This window comes from Ranitomeya imitator, chromosome 1, assembly GCF_032444005.1.
Source record: "Ranitomeya imitator isolate aRanImi1 chromosome 1, aRanImi1.pri, whole genome shotgun sequence".
In the NCBI taxonomy this organism is placed as follows: Eukaryota; Metazoa; Chordata; class Amphibia; order Anura; family Dendrobatidae; genus Ranitomeya; species Ranitomeya imitator.
Genome location: NC_091282.1, coordinates 918358583 through 918378174, shown reverse-complemented (window position 1 = coordinate 918378174; position 19592 = coordinate 918358583). Strand labels below are relative to the sequence as shown.

General features: G+C 41.7%; 1 protein-coding gene across 1 annotated transcript in view; it reads right to left on the bottom strand.

Annotated features, from left to right (window-relative positions):
• Window positions 1-1811: 1811 nt before the first annotated feature.
• LOC138655021 (albumin-like) overlaps window positions 1812-19592 on the bottom strand; it is a 150771-nt gene continuing 132990 nt past the window's right edge. The window contains exons 11-16 of the mRNA XM_069743543.1: window positions 16393-16490; window positions 15873-16011; window positions 12563-12786; window positions 12145-12277; window positions 2451-2505; window positions 1812-1940 (exon numbers count right to left, since the gene is read on the bottom strand). Coding sequence (XP_069599644.1) covers window positions 2461-2505; window positions 12145-12277; window positions 12563-12786; window positions 15873-16011; window positions 16393-16490 — 639 coding nt within the window. The 3' untranslated portion in view covers window positions 1812-1940; window positions 2451-2460. The remainder of the gene's footprint in view (window positions 1941-2450; window positions 2506-12144; window positions 12278-12562; window positions 12787-15872; window positions 16012-16392; window positions 16491-19592) is intronic.

The window sequence follows — 19592 nt, the reverse complement described above, 5'->3', positions numbered from 1 at the left end:
GGACTGTTCAGTGGGATTGATTGCTCCTTCTGGAATAGTATTAATTCCAACTCGTGCTCTCACTCGGCTTGTCACTCAGCAGCCTCTCGCTCGGCCTGTTGCTTCGCGGCTTTTCGCTCCACTTGGGCTTGCTGCTCTGAAAACTCACTCTCTGCTCTGCTTTCTTGTGGCACAAGCAGCATCCACATTTGAGGGTCACATCTTCCCATTTGCTGCAGAATGAGTAGCAAGCAAGAGTCTATTCCAGTCTGGAGCTGGCCTCCTGAGTCAGACAGTTCTGGAACCGTATCCACAGCTGGGCATCCTGGTGCTAAACTGGTCCCTGGCTTTGGTGCCACATCGTGTTGGTGCCTGGCAGCATCTTCAACCAAGGCACTGATCAACATATTTTTGGTCTTTTTTGACCCGTTGAGACCTCGCTCCTCACACAAACGAATCAGTACAACTTTCTCGTCCTTCTTCTAAGCAGCTTCCATCTTAGCAGTCACTCTCCAAATTAAGGATAGAGCAGAAAACCAAGCCAGGGGGAGGGATGCAACGTCTACATGTACAGTATTGTTTCCTGTATAAATAAACACTGAGTCCGATCCACAGAACTCGGGACAGAGTCGTCGCGTGGACTGTGCAACTTTTTAGTGACAGGGATGAATTTTCACCCCAGATCACTAATGCTCTGTGATATCCCAATGCTTTCCACCAGTTAGTCAAGGATACGCAGCCAGGGGGTCGCGCAAATCCCATCGCTGCCACCAGTATGTTACAGATAAAGCCGGAGAGATCACAGAGATCATGGTCCGGACAATCACACAATTGACAGGCGAGTGATGGGACCTCTACATTCCATAACGTCATGATTTTTCCTTCTTGGTGTTGCAATTTCAGAGTTGAGGAGCGTATAAAGAAATTATCTGCATAAAGTTTTTTGCAGGGTCCAAGATATGAATTTTGTTATGTTGTCCATCATTGTGATGTCCGTAAATCAACCAAAAATACATTCTCCATACTTTATGGAAAATGTGTTATATTTAAAAAATATTATAGTGAATAAATAACTGTTAATCCCTAGATGAACCATATTATAAATAAAATATATAGTTGTAACTGATTCTGTTTGTAAGTTTCATGTGATCCTTAGTTTTCGTTTACCCCCTCATCTCCCATGTGACCACAAATTTCCAGTTCGTCTAAAAATTAATGTAAAAATGATTCCTGATGAAAATTACATTATAGCCCCGTTGACATGGTATTTAAAGGGAACTGTTTTTTTGCTATGTAATCTGAAACTAACATGCTGTAGGAACACAGACCCTGATTCCAGTGGTGTATAAATTACAAAGCAGTGCTCTACTGATTCAATGCAATCAGTGTCTTATCAGAAGTAGACTATCACTGCAGGACAACTGGCCTTGTGCATCCTAGTCCAGCCACACCCCCTCCACTGATTAGCAGCTCTCTGTCACTATACAATGTACACAGAAAGCTGTGGTGTGGTCGGGGTTATCTACAGCTCAACAACTGAGCTCTGCTATCTGCAGCAGAGAATACTGTGATTCTATCATATATGCTGCAACCAATATACTAAGTAATACATCACTGGAATCGGGGTCTCTGTCCCTACCTCGTGGGGCTGTCAGATTCTTAGCAAAATCAGATTCCCTTTAATATACATGCAGTATATTACAGTTTATTGTGCTCTTTGCACATGAACTTTTTGCTGTTTTCTATAACCTCTAGGTATCTTCTTCATATGCCTTAATTGATCACATAATTAATTTTACAACCCCAACAAAGAAAACAAGAGACTGAACTTTAATTCACAAGATCTTTTATTTCAAGTTGTAAAATAGCTCTGTATACTTTCTTAGTTTGAGTCTTCTGAAACTTGTACTAATGATCGAATATCAAAAGTTCCTGGTCTTGTTCCTCAATGAGACTGCAGACTGTGGAAAGAATAATTAGAATAATTGGCACAAATGCAATTAAGTCAACAAATTCAAGATGTAATCATACAAGGGACACATGGGGCATTGGGCTGCTTGTGAGTTGCTGTAAAATGAAAGAATAATAGCTGAAAAATATTTAGAATTGAGAGTACTGAGAATTGAGAGCTAACACGGTACCAAGATATATTTCTTTCCTGTAGAATAATATCTGAGCACCTTAAAAAGTCCAACGTGACTAAAGCTAAAGTTTGTGTTCTTTTTCCTAACTGAATACAGACAACGATGAACAGAGGATGAAGGATATAAAAATAAATAAATAAAAGCGGGTCAACAGATTCACAGATAAAGATAGAAGTTACTGTATATTAATGTTCTATATAAGATTATAATAATGTATCGGTGTTTCGCTATTAATGCCAACTCACGATTTTACCATGGCAAAACCATCTTGTTCTATTAGGATCTACTTTCTGGTATGGCTATTTGTGTAGAATTTCACGTATTTACCTCCTTTATACTAGTGCAGGAGCAATTTCTTCACCTGTAGATGAAAATCTGGTCTCTGGAACAAAAAAACCCAAATGTAAATATCAAGAATTTAATCCATCAAAAATACAAGGGACGTTTACAGAATAGACATCCTTTCTTGAAACTCATTTTCTTCAGTCTTCTGGTCTCATTTACTAATACAAATTTGCCAAAACTCTGGTTTAATTTGCATCAAAATTTCAATCATTTGTTTTGGGCACTTTTAGTTACAAATAAACATTGCTTGACGTGGAGGGAGAGGGCTTGAATTAAATGCAACAAAGTGAACCACAATTGCACCAAACATTGTCTCAAAATATTGGCGTAAAAAAGCCACTCAATAGATGGCATAAAGTTATATAAAAGTGTCTGAAGATATGCAACAATTATTATTTATATTTAGTATATTTTCCCACTAAACGTACATATAAATATTAGCCAGGAGTAGTAAATTTGGCCAACAACTTGGGTAAATGGTAGTACTATGTTTTCTCACTGACCATACATAATTTTTTCCTTCATGTGCTGATGTTGTCTAATTTGGTGGGGATTGACAGAGAAACAACTTAAGCCACTGATCAGACAGGTCATATATGGGGAGCACGGTGGCTCAGTGGTTAGCACTGCAGCGTTGGGGTCCTGGGTTCAAATCCCAGTAAGGACAATATCTGCAAGGAGTTTTCATGTTCTCCCTGTGTTTGCGTGGGTTTTCTTCAGGTTTTCCGATTTCCTCCCACACTTCAAAGACATCCTGATAGGGAATCTAGATTGTGAGCCCCCTCGGGGACAGTGATGATAATGTCTGTAAAGCGCTGTGGAATGTGATGGAGCTATATAAGAAAGTCTAATAAATGATATGACCTGAGACATACTATGCAGCAAGACTAAAGTCTCTGGTCCGTGCGTTTTGTTTGTTTGCGAATATGTATCAAGCAGTCGAGAAGTTTCATCCTTTGAGCCCTCAAGTTTCTATTCTCCATTGCTAAAGTGCGAGCAGACACGTACCACGTGATTCACGTTCTCTCTATTTTTTTGCACTCTCTAATTCCTAGTCTTGTAGAGTGTCCCTTATCGCAGGCGACATACAAAGTAGACCCACTTATCCTATGGTATTTATAATAATGTCTGTCCCAATGCACTTATACTGCATCTTTTCTGTTTTACAGAGGAAGAGAATGACATTACATTTGCTCAACATCTTCTCTGATCAGCAGAAAACTCGTTGCAGATTCTCAGACAGCCTGTAGGTCAAAGTGTATTGAGGCGAGCTGAGCTCAAAGCAAAAAAATACAGCAAATACATAGGAGGAAACTGCAGATTACCCTTTAGTTAGTTTAAAAGTCCTAAATCTAGAAACAGAAACATATTAATGGTTTTAAGTACAAAATACATCATAATTTAACCCCTTTCTGACATGGGACGTACTATCCCGTCGAGGTGGGGTGGGCCCCCATGACCACGGACGGGATAGTACGTCCAGCGCGATCGGCGGCGCTCACGGGGGGAGCGCCGCCGATCGCGGCCGGGTGTCAGCTGTTTATCGCAGCTGACATCCGGCAGTATGTGCCAGGAGCGGTCACGGACCGCCCCTGGCACATTAACCCCTGGCACACCGCGATCAAAGATGATCGTGATGTGCCGGCGGTATAGGGAAGCTTCCCGCAGGGAAGGGGGCTCCCTGCGGGCTTCCCTGAGCCCCCCGCAGCAACGCGATGTGATCACGTTGCTGCGAGGGTCTCACCTCCCTCCCTGCTTCCTCCAGCCCCGGATCCAAGATGGCCGTGGATCCGGGTCCTGCAGGGAGGGAGGTGGCTTCACAGAGCCTGCTCAGAGCAGGCACTGTGAAGGCTGCAGCGCTGCATGTCAGATCAGTGATCTGACAGAGTGCTGTGCACACTGTCAGATCACTGATCTGTGATGTCCCCCCCTGGGACAATGTAAAAAAGTAAAAAAAATTTTTCAAAATGTGTAAAAAAAAATAAAAAAAAATATTCCTAAATAATGAAAAAAAAAAAATATATATTATTCCCCTAAATACATTTCTTTATCTAAATAAAAAAAAAACAATAAAAGTACACATATTTAGTATCGCCGCGTCCGTAACGACCCGACCTATAAAACTGGCCCACTAGTTAACCCCTTCAGTAAACACCGTAGGAAAAAAAAAAAAAAAACGAGGCAGAAAACAACGCTTTATTATCATACCGCCGAACAAAAAGTGGAATAACACGCGATCAAAAAGACAGATATAAATAACCATGATACCGCTGAAAGCGTCATCTTGTCCCGCAAAAAACGAGCTGCCATACAGCATCATCAGCAAAAAAAAAAAAAAGTTATAGTCCTGAGAATAAAGCGATGCAAAAATAATTATTTTTTCTATAAAATAGTTTTTATCGTATAAAAGCGCCAAAACATAAAAAAATGATATAAATGAGGTGTCACTGTAATCGTACTGACCCAAAGAATAAAACTGCTTTATCAATTTTACCAAACGCGGAACGGTATAAACGCCTCCCCCAAAAGAAATTCATGAATAGCTGGTTTTTGGTCATTCTGCCTCGCAAAAATCGGAATAAAAAGCGATCAAAAAATGTAACGTGCCCGAAAATGTTACCAATAAAAACGTCAACTCGTCCCGCAAAAAACAAGACCTCACATGACTCTGTGAACCAAAATATGGAAAAATTATAGCTCTCAAAATGTGGTAACGCAAAAAATATTTTTTGCAATAAAAATTGTCTTTCAGTGTGTGACGGCTGCCAATCATAAAAATCCGCTAAAAAACCCGCTATAAAAGTAAATCAAACCCCCCTTCATCACCCCCTTAGTTAGGGAAAAATTAAAAAAATGTATTTATTTCCATTTTTCCATTAGGGTTAGGGCTAGGGCTAGGGTTAGGGCTAGGGTTAGGGCTAGGGTTAGGGTTAGGGCTAGGGTTAGGGCTAGGGTTAGGGCTAGGGTTAGGGTTAGGGCTAGGGTTAGGGCTAGGGTTAGGGTTAGGGCTAGGGTTAGGGCTAGGGCTAGGGTTAGGGCTATGGTTAGGGCTAGGGTTAAGGCTACAGTTAGGGTTGGGGCTAAAGTTAGGGTTAGGGCTATGGTTAGGGCTAGGGTTAGGGCTACAGTTTGGGTTGGGGCTAAAGTTAGGGTTGGGGCTAGGGTTAAGGCTACAGTTAGGGTTGGGGCTAAAGTTACGGTTAGGGTTTAGATTACATTTACAGTTGGGAATAGGGTTGGGATTAGGGTTAGGTGTGTGTCAGGGTTAGAGGTGTGGTTAGGGTTACTGTTGGGATTAGGGTTAGGGGTGTGTTTGGATTAGGGTTTCAGTTATAATTGGGGGGTTTCCACTGTTTAGGCACATCAGGGGCTCTCCAAACGCGACATGGCGTCCGATCTCAATTCCAGCCAATTCTGCGTTGAAAAAGTAAAACCGTGCTCCTTCCCTTCCGAGCTCTCCCGTGTGCCCAAACAGGGGTTTACCCCAACATATGGGGTATTAGCGTACTCAGGACAAATAGGACAACAACTTTTGGGGTCCAATTTCTCCTGTTACCCTTGGGAAAATACAAAACTGGGGGCTAAAAAATAATTTTTGTGGGAAAAAAAAGATTTTTTATTTTCACAGCTCTGCGTTATAAACTGTAGTGAAACACTTGGGGGTTCAAAGTTCTCACAACACATCTAGATAAGTTCCGTGGGGGTCTAGTTTCCAATATGGGGTCACTTGTGGGGGATTTCTACTGTTTAGGTACATTAGGGGTTCTGCAAACGCAATGTGACGCCTGCAGACCATTCCATCTAAGTCTGCATTCCAAATGGCACTCCTTCCCTTCCGAGCCCTCCCATGCGCCCAAACGGTGGTTCCCCCCAACATATGGGGTATCAGCGTACTCAGGACAAATTGGACAACAACTTTTGGGGTCAAATTTCTCCTCTTACCCTCGGGAAAATACAAAACTGGGGGCTAAAAAATAATTTTTGGGGGAAAGATTTTTTTTTTCAATTTTCACGGCTCTGCGTTACAAACTGTAGTGAAACACTTGGGGGTTCAAAGCTCTCACAACACATCTAGATGAGTTCCTTACGGGGTCTAGTTTCCAAAATGGTGTCACTTGTGGGGGGTTTCTACTGTTTCGGTACATTAGGGGCTCTGCAAATGCAATGTGACACCTGCAGACCATTCCATCTAAGCCTGCATTCCAAATGGAGCTCCTTCCCTTCCGAGCCCTCCCATGCGCCCAAACAGTGGTTCCCCCCCACATATGGGGTATCAGCGCACTCAGAACAAATTGGACAACAAATTTTGGGGTCCAATTTCTCCTGTTACCCTCGGGAAAATACAAAACTGGGGGCTAAAAAATAATTTTTGTGGGAAAAAATTTTTGTTTTATTTTTACGGCTCTCCATTATAAACTTCTGTGAAGCCCTTGGTGGGTCAAAGTGCTCACCACACATGTAGATAAGTTCCTTAGGGGGTCTACTTTCCAAAATGGTGTCACTTGTGGGGGGTTTCTACTGTTTAGGTACATTAGGGGCTCTGCAAACGCAATGTGACACCTGCAGACCATTCCATCTAAGTCTGCATTCAAATGGCACTCCTTCCCTTCCGAACCCTCCCATGCGCCCAAACAGTGGTTCCCCCCACATATGGTGTATCATCGCACTCAGGACAAATTGGGCCACAAATTTTGGGGTCCACTTTCTCCTGTTACCCTCGGGAAAATACAAAACTGGGGGCTAAAAAAATAATTTTTGTGGGAAAAATGTTTTGTTTTATTTTTACGGCTCTGCATTATAAACTTCTGTGAAGCACTTGGTGGGTCAAAGTGCTCACCACACATCTAGATAAGTTCCTTAGGGGGTCTACTTTCCAAAATGGTGTCACTTGTGGGGGGTTTCAATGTTTAGGCACATCAGTGGCTCTCCAAACGCAACATGGCGTCCCATCTCAATTCCTGTCAATTTTGCATTGAAAAGTCAAACGGCGCTCCTTCCCTTCCGAGCTCTCCCATCCGCCCAAACAGTGGTTTACCCCCACATATGGGGTATCAGCGTACTCAGGACAAATTGTACAACAACTTTTGGGGTCCAATTTCTTCTCTTACCCTTGGGAAAATAAAAAATTGGGGGCGGAAAGTTAATTTTTGTGAAAAAATATGATTTTTTATTTTTACGGTTCTACATTATAAACTTCTGTGAAGCACTTGGTGGGTCGAAGTGCTCACCACACATCTAGATAAGTTCCTTAAGGGGTCTACTTTCCAAAATGGTGTCACTTGTGGGGGGTTTCAATGTTTAGGCACATCAGGGGCTCTCCAAACGCAACATGGCGTCCCATCTCAATTCCTGTCAATTTTGCATTGAAAAGTCAAACGGCGCTCCTTCCCTTCCGAGCTCTCCCATCCGCCCAAACAGTGGTTTACCCCCACATATGGGGTATCATCGTACTCAGGACAAATTGTATAACAACTTTTGGGGTCCAATTTCTTCTCTTACCCTTGGGAAAATAAAAAATTGGGGGCGGAAAGTTAATTTTTGTGAAAAAATATGATTTTTTATTTTTACGGTTCTACATTATAAACTTCTGTGAAGCACTTGGTGGGTCAAAGTGCTCACCACACATCTAGATAAGTTCCTTAAGGGGTCTACTTTCCAAAATGGTGTCACTTGTGGGGGGTTTCAATGTTTAGGCACATCAGGGGCTCTCCAAACGAAACACGGTGTCCCATCTCAATTCCAGTCAAGTTTGCATTGAAAAGTCAAATGGCGCTCCTTCGCTTCCGAGCTCTGCCATGCGCCCAAACAGTGGTTTACCCCCACATGTGGGGTATTGTCGTGCTCAGGACAAATTGTACAAAAATGTTTGGGGTCTATTTTCTCCTGTTACCCTTGGTAAAATTAAACAAATTGGAGCTGAATTAATTTTTTTGTGAAAAAAAGTTAAATGTTCATTTTTATTTAAACATTCAAAAAATTCCTGTGAAGCACCAGAAGGGTTAATAAACTTCTTGAATATGGTTTTGAGCACCTTGAGGGGTGTAGTTTTTAGAATGGTGTCACACTTGGGTATTTTCTATCATATAGACCCCTCAAAATGACTTCAAATGAGATGTGGTCCCTAAAATAAAATGGTGTTGTAGAAATGAGAAATTGCTGGTCAACTTTTAACCCTTATAACTCCCTAACAAAAAAAAATTTTGGTTCCAAAATTGTGCTGATGTAAAGTAGACATGTGGGAAATGTTACTTATTAAGTATTTTGTGTGACATATCTCTGAGATTTAATTGCATAAAAATTCAAAGTTGGAAAATTGCGAAATTTTCAAAATTTTCGCCATATTTCCGTTTTTTTCACAAATAAACGCAGGTAATATCAAAGAAATTTTACCATTGTCATGGAGTACAATATGTCACGAGAAAACAATGTCAGAATCACTGGGATCCGTTGAAGCGTTCCAGAGTTATAACCTCACAAAGGGACAGTGGTCAGAATTGTAAAAATTGGCCCGGTCATTAACGTGCAAACCACCCTTGGGGGTAAAGGGGTTAATGATTTATTTAAGTCCATGATAGTCTTCACTTACATTGCAAGATAATTGTGAACGAGTGTTTTTAAAAAAGCGATTATCTTGCCGTGTAAACAGGCTGCCGATCACCAAATCAAAAGTTCTCATTCCTCGGGTGAAATGATCTTTTGTGCACAGTAAAAGATCACCATTTTCGGTGTTGCGTAGTCCTGTGCAGCCTATGTGCAATAAGCAATCTAGTATGCGGTATCTAGTCAAACCACCGCTGATCGGTAAATGTTTACTCATCCGCGGTCATTCCCTGTAAACAAACCTTAACTCACCTTAGATCTAAAATAGCTTCAATAACAGTAAAGTAAAGCAACCTATTTAATAGGTCTGTTCACATGGACTTTCATTTCAAAAACCTGACCTGCACATCCAAACATAGACTCAGTGTGAACAGGTGCTGAACCTAGAGTCGCCAACTCGTATATAGTTAAGTAAATAAGGCAGCACACTGCAGCGCTAGAACATACAAACTTGGCAGCAGCTGCCAAGGCAAACAGGATCATGGGGTGCATTAAAAGAGGCCTGGATACACATGATGAGAGCATTATACTGCCTCTGTACAAATCCCTAGTTAGACCGCACATGGAGTACTGTGTCCAGTTTTGGGCACCGGTGCTCAGGAAGGATATAATGGAACTAGAGAGAGTACAAAGGAGGGCAACAAAATTAATAAAGGGGATGGGAGAACTACAATACCCAGATAGATTAGCGAAATTAGGATTATTTAGTCTAGAAAAAAGACGACTGAGGGGCGATCTAATAACCATGTATAAGTATATAAGGGGACAATACAAATATCTCGCTGAGGATCTGTTTATACCAAGGAAGGTGACGGGCACAATTGGGCATTCTTTGCGTCTGGAGGAGAGAAGGTTTTTCCACCAACATAGAAGAGGATTCTTTACTGTTAGGGCAGTGAGAATCTGGAATTGCTTGCCTGAGGAGGTGGTGATGGCGAACTCAGTCGAGGGGTTCAAGAGAGGCCTGGATGTCTTCCTGGAGCAGAACAATATTGTATCATACAATTAGGTTCTGTAGAAGGACATAGATCTGGGGATTTATTATGATGGAATATAGGCTGAACTGGATGGACAAATGTCTTTTTTCGGCCTTACTTTGTTACTATGCTACTATGTTACTATGAAATACGAAATTTGAACTGCATTGCTGCACTAGAAATATGAAAAATGAGAGCGTTTAGCGCATAAAAATGGCCAATTTTATGTGTACCTGGTAGCCCCTTTACGGCATCTCTGTTATACCAGGTCCTACGCTTGCCTTACCTCGCTGAGAATAAACGTCTCCATCTGAATGGGTACATGTGAAACCTCTTCTTAGACTAGAATTCTCTCTCTCTGTGGAGGGGTATTAGACCTGCTGTAATTAAAACACATGTAGGCTAGGAGGCGGAGTGCACGATCAGAAGGCTAGAGAATACATTTCAAAAACCTGACCTGCACATCCAAACATAGACTCAGTGTGAACAGGTGCTGAACCTAGAGTCGCCAACTCGTATATAGTTAAGTAAATAAGGCAGCACATTGCAGCGCTAGAACATACAAACTTGAAATACGAAATTTGAACTGCATTGCTGCTCTAGAAATATGAAAAATGAGAGCGTTTAGCGCATAAAAATGACCAATTTTATGTGTACCTGGTAGCCCCTTTACGGCATCTCTCTTATACCAGGTCCTACGCTTGCCTTACCTTGCTGAGAATAAACGTCTCCATCTGAATGGGTACATGTGAAACCTCTTCTTAGACTAGAATTCTCTCTCTCTGTGGAGGGGTATTGGACCTGCTGTAATTAAAACACCTGTAGGCTAGGAGGCGGAGTGCACTAGAAATATGAAAAATGAGAGCGTTTAGCGCATAAAAATGGCCAATTTTATGTGTACCTGGTAGCCCCTTTACGGCATCTCTCTTATACCAGGTCCTACGCTTGCCTTACCTCGCTGAGAATAAACGTCTCCATCTGAATGGGTACATGTGAAACTTCTTCTTAGACTAGAATTCTCTCTCTGTGGAGGGGTATTGGACCTGCTGTAATTAAAACACCTGTAGGCTAGGAGGCGGAGTGCACGATCAGAAGGCTAGAGAATACATTTCAAAAACCTGACCTGCACATCCAAACATAGACTCAGTGTGAACAGGTGCTGAACCTAGAGTCGCCAACTCGTATATAGTTAAGTAAATAAGGCAGCACACTGCAGCGCTAGAACATACAAACTTGAAATACGAAATTTGAACTGCATTGCTGCACTAGAAATATGAAAAATGAGAGCGTTCAGCGCATAAAAATGGCCAATTTTATGTGTACCTGGTAGCCCCTTTACGGCATCTCTCTTATACCAGGTCCTACGCTTGCCTTACCTTGCTGAGAATAAACGTCTCCATCTGAATGGGTACATGTGAAACCTCTTCTTAGACTAGAATTCTCTCTCTCTGTGGAGGGGTATTGGACCTGCTGTAATTAAAACACCTGTAGGCTAGGAGGCGGAATGTACCCATTCAGATGGAGACGTTTATTCTCAGCGAGGTAAGGCAAGTGTAGGACCTGGTATAAGAGAGATGCCGTAAAGGGGCTACCAGGTACACATAAAATTGGCCATTTTTATGCGCTAAACGCTCTCATTTTTCATATTTCTAGTGCAGCAATGCAGTTCAAATTTCGTATTTCAAGTTTGTATGTTCTAGCGCTGCAGTGTGCTGCCTTATTTACTTAACTGTTCACATGGACTGACCGGCAGCACTGAATGACCGCTGATCGGTAAAGCTTTTCTAATCGGTGGTCGTTTATTAGCTTGTTTACACAGGCAGACCGTGGTAAACGATGTGCACTGAAATAAGTTTCCATATTTCTTATAAGTGGACGATACATTGACGAGAACAGTGATCTTATGTAAAAGATCACTTCACCCAATGAATGCTTTTATTACAAGGGAGCAGGAGCCTATGCACACTGAAAAATTATAACGAATTATTAAAAACTCTCGTTCACTATAATCTTTGAGTGTAAATGCAGATTCATTCACGCTAGATGTAAAAGCTGTAAAATAGCTGCAGTCACAGTGAACAATAATACAAGAAACTTACTTCACTGTCAAAGCAGGCTTGGCGATCTTCTGCTTCACAGCATTTCACTCTCATTTCATTGAATTGTCCAATAATCTGATGTCTTTTCTCTTGTGGGGTATCAGGCTTATCTTTCAGGACACGAATCAACAATCTGCAATTTATTTATAAAAGGATCGAACAATAAAGGCAACAACAACAAACTAAAAGAATATCTGTACATTACATGTGTAGCATCGCCCAAGCCTAAACAACCGCTAGGATATTTGGCACCCCGACTCATCTACAATTCAAGATCTTTTTCTATTACAATAGAATTTATGAAATGTAGCATCACTCAAGAATTGGATGTTACTTATCTAGTTAGGTTTTTATCAAAGGGTAAGTTGGGAACATAAGGAATAATAACATAGGCTCCAGATGTAATTAACGAACTTACCCAAGTCTCTTGTGTTTCTGCTCTTCTTCTGTCCCATGACAAATATCAGCACGACCTTTGTAGTGAGTTACATCAATCTCTGGTGCTTTGTAAGATGGGTCAAGACCAAGTTTTGAAAAGCATGGTCTTCTGTCCGAATAAGAGTCAATGCAACAATGATGAACTTGATCGTTTATGAATGTTTGTGATTCTATTTCACATATTTCTCCTAGTATTATCTCCGTCTGGAAATGCAAAAATAAGTATATTTTAACTGATAAAAAACTGTTATCAGTATAGATTATAGCCAAAAATCTAATAAATTATGCCTTCTGTATTCAGTATCAATTGTTATTAGCAAAGCAATGCCAACTTGTAATTAGCCTTAGGGTGCCTTCAAACACAGCATTTCTGATCATTTTGGGGCATTATTTGGCATTTTATTAACAGGGTTTTCTACTATCTAAATGTCACTAATTTATAAGGTGGATTATGTGCACTGTATTCAAAAGGGCCGTAACTCTGTCGTTAAATTGCTTGAATGTTACTCAAATTTTTGCACAAATCAATGTGACTTAAAAATGTTTGATTTCTGCCATTTTTTTGCCCGTTCCAACTATTTTTTTGAAAAATGGGCAGAAACTGGGGGCAGGGTCAAGCGTGACTAACAAACTCATCATAATTTAAACAACAAAAGTGGCATAAATTACATAAGAAATGTATGTCGGGCCCTGGCTTGTATAGGTTTCTAAAGGTAGTGTAGGGCAGTTCCCAGATGCGCCAAAGTCAATAAAAGGAGCACACCTGGTATGAATGCGATGCATTTTACTCCAATGTTTCCGTCACTGATTCTGGCATACAAAACACCAGCCTTAAAGAATTGGGGCCAAAGCGTTGTGATAAGTTTTTGGGTTGTGCATGAGACAAGATTTTATCTAATTTGCAAAAAGAGGGAAAAAAAGAACCACTGTAGGATATGCACACCACCAATGTTATGTTAAAAGGGAAAAACTTTATTAACAATTGAAGGTTAAAACATAATTAAACCTTGTGGGTCCCCCCATGCAATAAACATACCACATTGGTACAACGTGACTTCTGGTTCCTGCCATGACACGCTGACACTCACTGGCACACACTGACCACTAATGATTTAAGGTATTTAAAATGTGCATTAACTGCTAGTGCTACTTCTCCTGATGAAGCTGTTCTGTTGACGGCGATACGCGTGGGGTACTAGTCTCCTCCTCCCCCCTTGCTCCACTTCTCCCTTGATCCCCATCTCAGACGGGTTCCAGGTGGCCAGGCATGTTTTTCTCATGCAGGGCCCATGTTGCAGGTTCAGTGAGGTGCGATTTCGGCACCTTCATCTAGTTATTTAGCTTACACCCTAGGGCTTGTCTGTCACCCAACAGTATAGGTATTGCTGTGATAGGCAATTGCTTGGTGCTATTTATTTAATTGAGTGTGTTGCCTGGTCTACTCTATAACATTGTAATACATATATTGTATTGTGTTTACCACATCCTAGGATTTTGATCATTATTTTCTATTTGATCATGCTGCTGTATTTATTGTCATGTTTGATGCATTAGGGGCATGTATTTTTTAGGGCCCATGAATTGTTACCAATGTGGTATGTTAATTGCATGGGGGGGACCCACATGGGTTTAATTATGTTTTAACTAGTGTTGAGTGATACCTTCCGATATTCAAAAGTATCGGTATCGGATTGGATCGGCCGATATCCAAAAAATATTGGATATCGCCGATACCGATACCCGATACCAATGCAAGTCAATGGGACACAAATATGGGAAGCGATCCTGGATGGTTCCCAGGGTCTGAAGGAGAGGAAACTCTCCTTCAGGCCCTGGGATCCATATTTATGTAAAAAATAAAGAATAAAAATAAAAAATATGGATATACTCACCCCTCCGATGGACCCTGGACCTCAGCGGTGCAAGCGTCTGCCTTCGTTCCTAAGAATGCAGTGAGTGAACTGGACCATCGATGACATCGCGGTCACATGAGCGGTCACGTGAGCGGTCGCGTGACCGCGACGTCATCGCAGGTCCTTCACTCACTGCATTCTTAGGAACAGAGGCAGATGCTTGCACCTCCGAAGTTCCGAAGATGACTGGGAACTTATAGGAACTTCCGATTCCGATTTCCGATATCACAAAAATATCGGAACTTGGTATAGGAATTCCGATACAGTGAATATCGGCCGATACCCGATATTTGCAGTATCGGAATGCTCAATAATAGTTTTAACCTACAATTGTAAATTTTTTCCCTTTTAACATAACAGTGGTGGTATGCATATCCTACAGTGGTTCTTTTTTTCTCTTTTTGCATGTTACAGTTTCTCCAGTGATATTGCACCCCGTTGTTTATAATATTTATAATTATTGAGTAGTGCGCCTTGTGCTTGGTTTTTTTCTTGGAAGAATTTATATAATTGGCCCTAGGAAGGACTCTTATGGTCCCTTTAGAAGTGTCAACTGCAGTCATTAAATAATTGCCAACCGACTATGTATTAGCCAATCGGCTCTCAACATAGGCCAACAAACATTCTATATGCACAGAAAGATCATTAAAGCTATCATTCTGTCCCCATGAAGCCACTTGTTATTGGCAGGGTGAATGTGATGCCAATATATATTTTAAGCCTGTTTAAAAATCATTGCACACGATGAACAAACATTTTCTAGTTAATCGGGAGTTTGGTGGAATATTTGGATGGTCCTAGACTAAGGAACGAGTGCTCTTATGAACACTCATTCCCTGATTATTGTTTCGTCAAAATGGGCCATTTCTTCTATATAGCCAGCAGAGTTCTGCATATGAAGGCTGCACTTAGCTGTATGGCATCCATAAGTGGCTGTTGGGCACTGTCGGTATAAACTGATTAACTGCTAGAAGCATAATTTTGGAGTCTGAATGAACCTGACATATTTTTCTGTACGATTTGTATGTTGGTAGACACGTATGGAGCTCTTTGGCAGCCAATATACATATCCAAGTTTCAATTAAAGATTTATTTCTTTATTTGAAAATCAATTTTCGGGATCATTATCCTGCACTGAATATATGTACCCAGTGTCCACGAATGTTGAGGGGACATTCTGTATTATTTCTATAAGATTGTGAAAATTTTGTGCAATGAATTTCATGGACCCTTCACAGTATCTACGCCAATTCAAGTGGTAAGGTATAAAAGCTTTTTTTGGATTATTATTTTCTAATGTGACCTGATCCATGAAATTAAAAGAATCAGTACCTAGGACCACACCTAGGACTTTAGGACAGAACACATGAAACATACCTTGTCTTCTAAACAAGACAGTCTTTGGTTCTCAGGAAGTGCACAACAGTTGCCAGGAACTTTCGACATTTTACCAGTGGATCTAAGAAGAATTTCATCTGACATCTGTGGCATTGTTGGTACGATTATTCCTAGCAATCTGACAAGCACAAAAATATCTCCTACATTAGGAAACTTTCTTATCAAATTACTTAAAACTAGGATTCATGTTTTAGACAGTATTTGTACAATCATAAAGCAATCACTTACAATCACTTTGATTGACTCTAAGGTCAAATCAATAAACTCAGTTTAATGTTCCATGCAATAGACACTTGGGCTTTAATCACAGTAATTAAACATTCATCATATAGAATTATTCATATATTCCACAGAATACAAGTGCATCTCTAAATATCAACCAGATCAAAATAATACCTATAATCACTATGTATTCTATTAACAGAACAAGTTTTTGTATCTTTTTTGTCTGACCCCAACAATAGTTAAGTTAGTCACAGAATTACTGATGGAAACTTACTCAGCATGAAAAACATGAGGTTCAAGATTTGCAAAAGCGTCACAATTTTGCTTTGCTAGAGCTTGGATTTCTTTGATTCTGGCTTCAAACAGTTGAGGCTGTGAAGAAACCAAAAGTAGATTATTTCTATAACCTGTTTTTTACTTTGGCAGGTGATTGTCTAGGTAAGGCCGGTTTCACATTTGCGGTTGCGTCCGCAGCGTTTCTTCCGCAAATATCCGCATGCGCTGTGCATTCCTATCTTTAACATTAGGGACACATGCATTTGTGATCGTTTGCGTTTTACCGCGTTTGACGCCGCATGCGTCATTACGTCGTCTGCGGCTTGTCGCGGAAATACAACATGTAGTAATTTTTAGAGGCGTCAACTTGCCGCCTGGAAACGTATGTGGTCGATTGCGCAAGGAATGCGCCAAAAAAACGCATTGCTGTCTATATGAATGCATGCATTTACAAGCACATTCGTTTGCTTGCGTTCGTGAACGCATGCGTTCCACAAGAGAAAAACATGTCTAGACACTGATAAGCCACCCCCCACATACAAGGTGATAAAGGGAGTGAGTGGACATTTGCAGGTCACTACTCAGCAGACACAGAAGCAGATGAGATGCAGGCTACATCCTTGGAGGAAAACAGGACACTGAACAATGTGAGTATATCCTATCCAATGCCTTTATTTTCTATTTTCTGTCTCTACATGTCCTAATTTCTGCCATTTCTTTCTTTCTTTCTGCATGCATCAGAATGTCTTCTTCTTCTGATGAAGAGCAACGTCCTGGGCCTTCTGAAGTAGAACATGTCAGTGAGGTGAGTACTTGCCTCCTCAAATTGGTAAGTATTCACTGTCACATCTACGCATATGACAATTTTGGTTTTTCATTTTTTTAGAGCTCTTCTTCTACTGCGGCTGAGACTGGGCAGGAGCAGCGGAGTCACGGTCGGGTGGCAAGGCGGCAGCATGTATGTATACAAGGCTGACTGTTTACTGTAACCTCACTTTACTATTCTTGAATCTTCCTTTCTTTACTTTCCTCTTTTTTAACCAAATTGAGCAGGGCATGTCGGAACACCTTACTCCTGATCTCCATATCCACCTGTGCCTTCACTGTCACGATTATCCTCAATGCCAACCTCTGCTGCATACCACTGCACAGCCACCTCTATTTCTAGCAGTGCTGGACACCAGTACAGCACCACCACCATGCCGAGTGCTGTTGGGCAGCCCACCGCCACCACCATGACAACCGCTGCTCCTGCTTGGACCTCCTCCACGATGCAGCAGGACCCTGGCATGGCCTTCCGTACCGCCACCACCACGATGCAGCAGGACCCTGGCATGGCCTTTCGTACCGCCACCACCACGATGCAGCAGGACCCTGGCATGGCCTTCTGTACCACCAACAGCATGATGCAGCAGGACCCTGGCATGGCCTTCCGCTCTACAAGCGCTATAGGACTCTGGCATGGCTGCACGTTCTACGAGCACTATGGACTCTGGCATGGCTGCACGCTCTACGAGCAATAAGAGGACATTTACACAACATTGTCCTGCCATGACACACGTCCAATATCAGAATCAAAAAAGGCAGCAAATTGGTCCCGGATGTGACCAACTTCAGCAGTTGACCGCAGCGGGTGATGCTGGTAATCGGGCAGTGGGTGTGCAACTGGTTCATCCAGTTCAATGTTGGGTTGCTCCTTTGCCATTATATAATTGTGCAGAATCACACAGGCTTTGACCACCTCGTCGACTGTCTCCATTTTTAGATTAATAGCTGATGCAAGAATGCGCCATTTTGAGACTAGAATGCCAAAGGTACACTCTACTGTTCTTCGGGCCCTAGTCAGTCTGTAGTTAAAGATCCTTCTAGTGTGGTTCAAGTCCCGACTGGAATATGGCTTCAGTAGGTTTTCAAACATCTGAAAGGCCTCATCCCCAACCATAACAAATGGCATCGGTGGACCTTGAGTGTTGGGGAGCGGTTGTGGCCGTGGAAAATTAAAATTTTGCCATACACACGGCTGCCCATATCAGAGTTCTTAAAAGTCTGGGAATCGTTGCCTCGGCCAAAAGCTCCAATGTCCATGGCAATGAAGCGACAGTCTGCATCGGCTATTGCCATGAGCACAACAGAAAAATATTTTTGTAATTGAAGTACTCCGATCCTGTTCTGGCTGGTTTGATAATGCGAATGTGCTTTCCATCCACCGCTCCCAAACAGTTGGGGAAATCACACACATTCCAGAATTTTTCCGCAATTTCAAGCCACATTTCCGCGGTGAGTAGGGGTATAAACTCGTCCCGGAGTACATTCCACAAAGCCCGGCAGGTGTCCGCAACTATTCCAGACAGGGTGGATATTCCGAGCTGGTATTGGAAGTGGAGGAATGATAAACTCTCTCCGGTTGCCAGAAATCTGTAAGAAAAACAAACCAAAAAAAAATTACAATCTATTCTATTTATGGTGTGGTTACGCTAAAGACAGAAAGGAAAATACCCAAAAAATACATGTCAGAACACCAAAAATTTGGACTGTCATTGGTTTAGGTTTGGAAGGTACCTTAATGTAACCAGCAGACGTTCCTAGGGTGGAATCGCTCTATGGAGCTGCGTGTCCTGTCTCCGTATGGCTCCTTGGACACGAGCAAGCAAATCCCGTAACGAGTCTTGCGACATCCTTGTATATTCATGGAATTTCTCTGGGTTGGCATTAAGCTCGCCATACAGCGTGTGATAGGCTCCACGGCTCTCACGTAGTTCGATAATGGGGTGTCTCCAAAAACGCCTATGATGTCTCCTTCTCCATCTTTCGTGATTTCTGTCTTGCTCCCAAGCAAACGCACAGGCAAGAAACAGCTTGATTCTTAAATCCAGGTTGAAATAAAAGCTCTCCATGCGAAGATCCATTCTGACACAGCATACAGGAGCAAAATCTGAAGATTTCAGCTGTTCAAGGGTCTATATATTGAGATCCCATAATACACGCCCTCTGTAGTCCCATTGGTGGTTTCTGGTTATCTCGATTTTTCTCCTGTAAAATTTGTCACCATGCGCACCAAAAACGCAAACGCAGAAAAAAACGCATAGAAAAGCATGCAAACGCAGCGTTTTTTAACCACATGCGTTTCCGCATGTGTCTAAAAACGCCACGTTTGTACGCATTTCCAAGCTTTTTTCCTGCACTTGCGGATGCGGATTA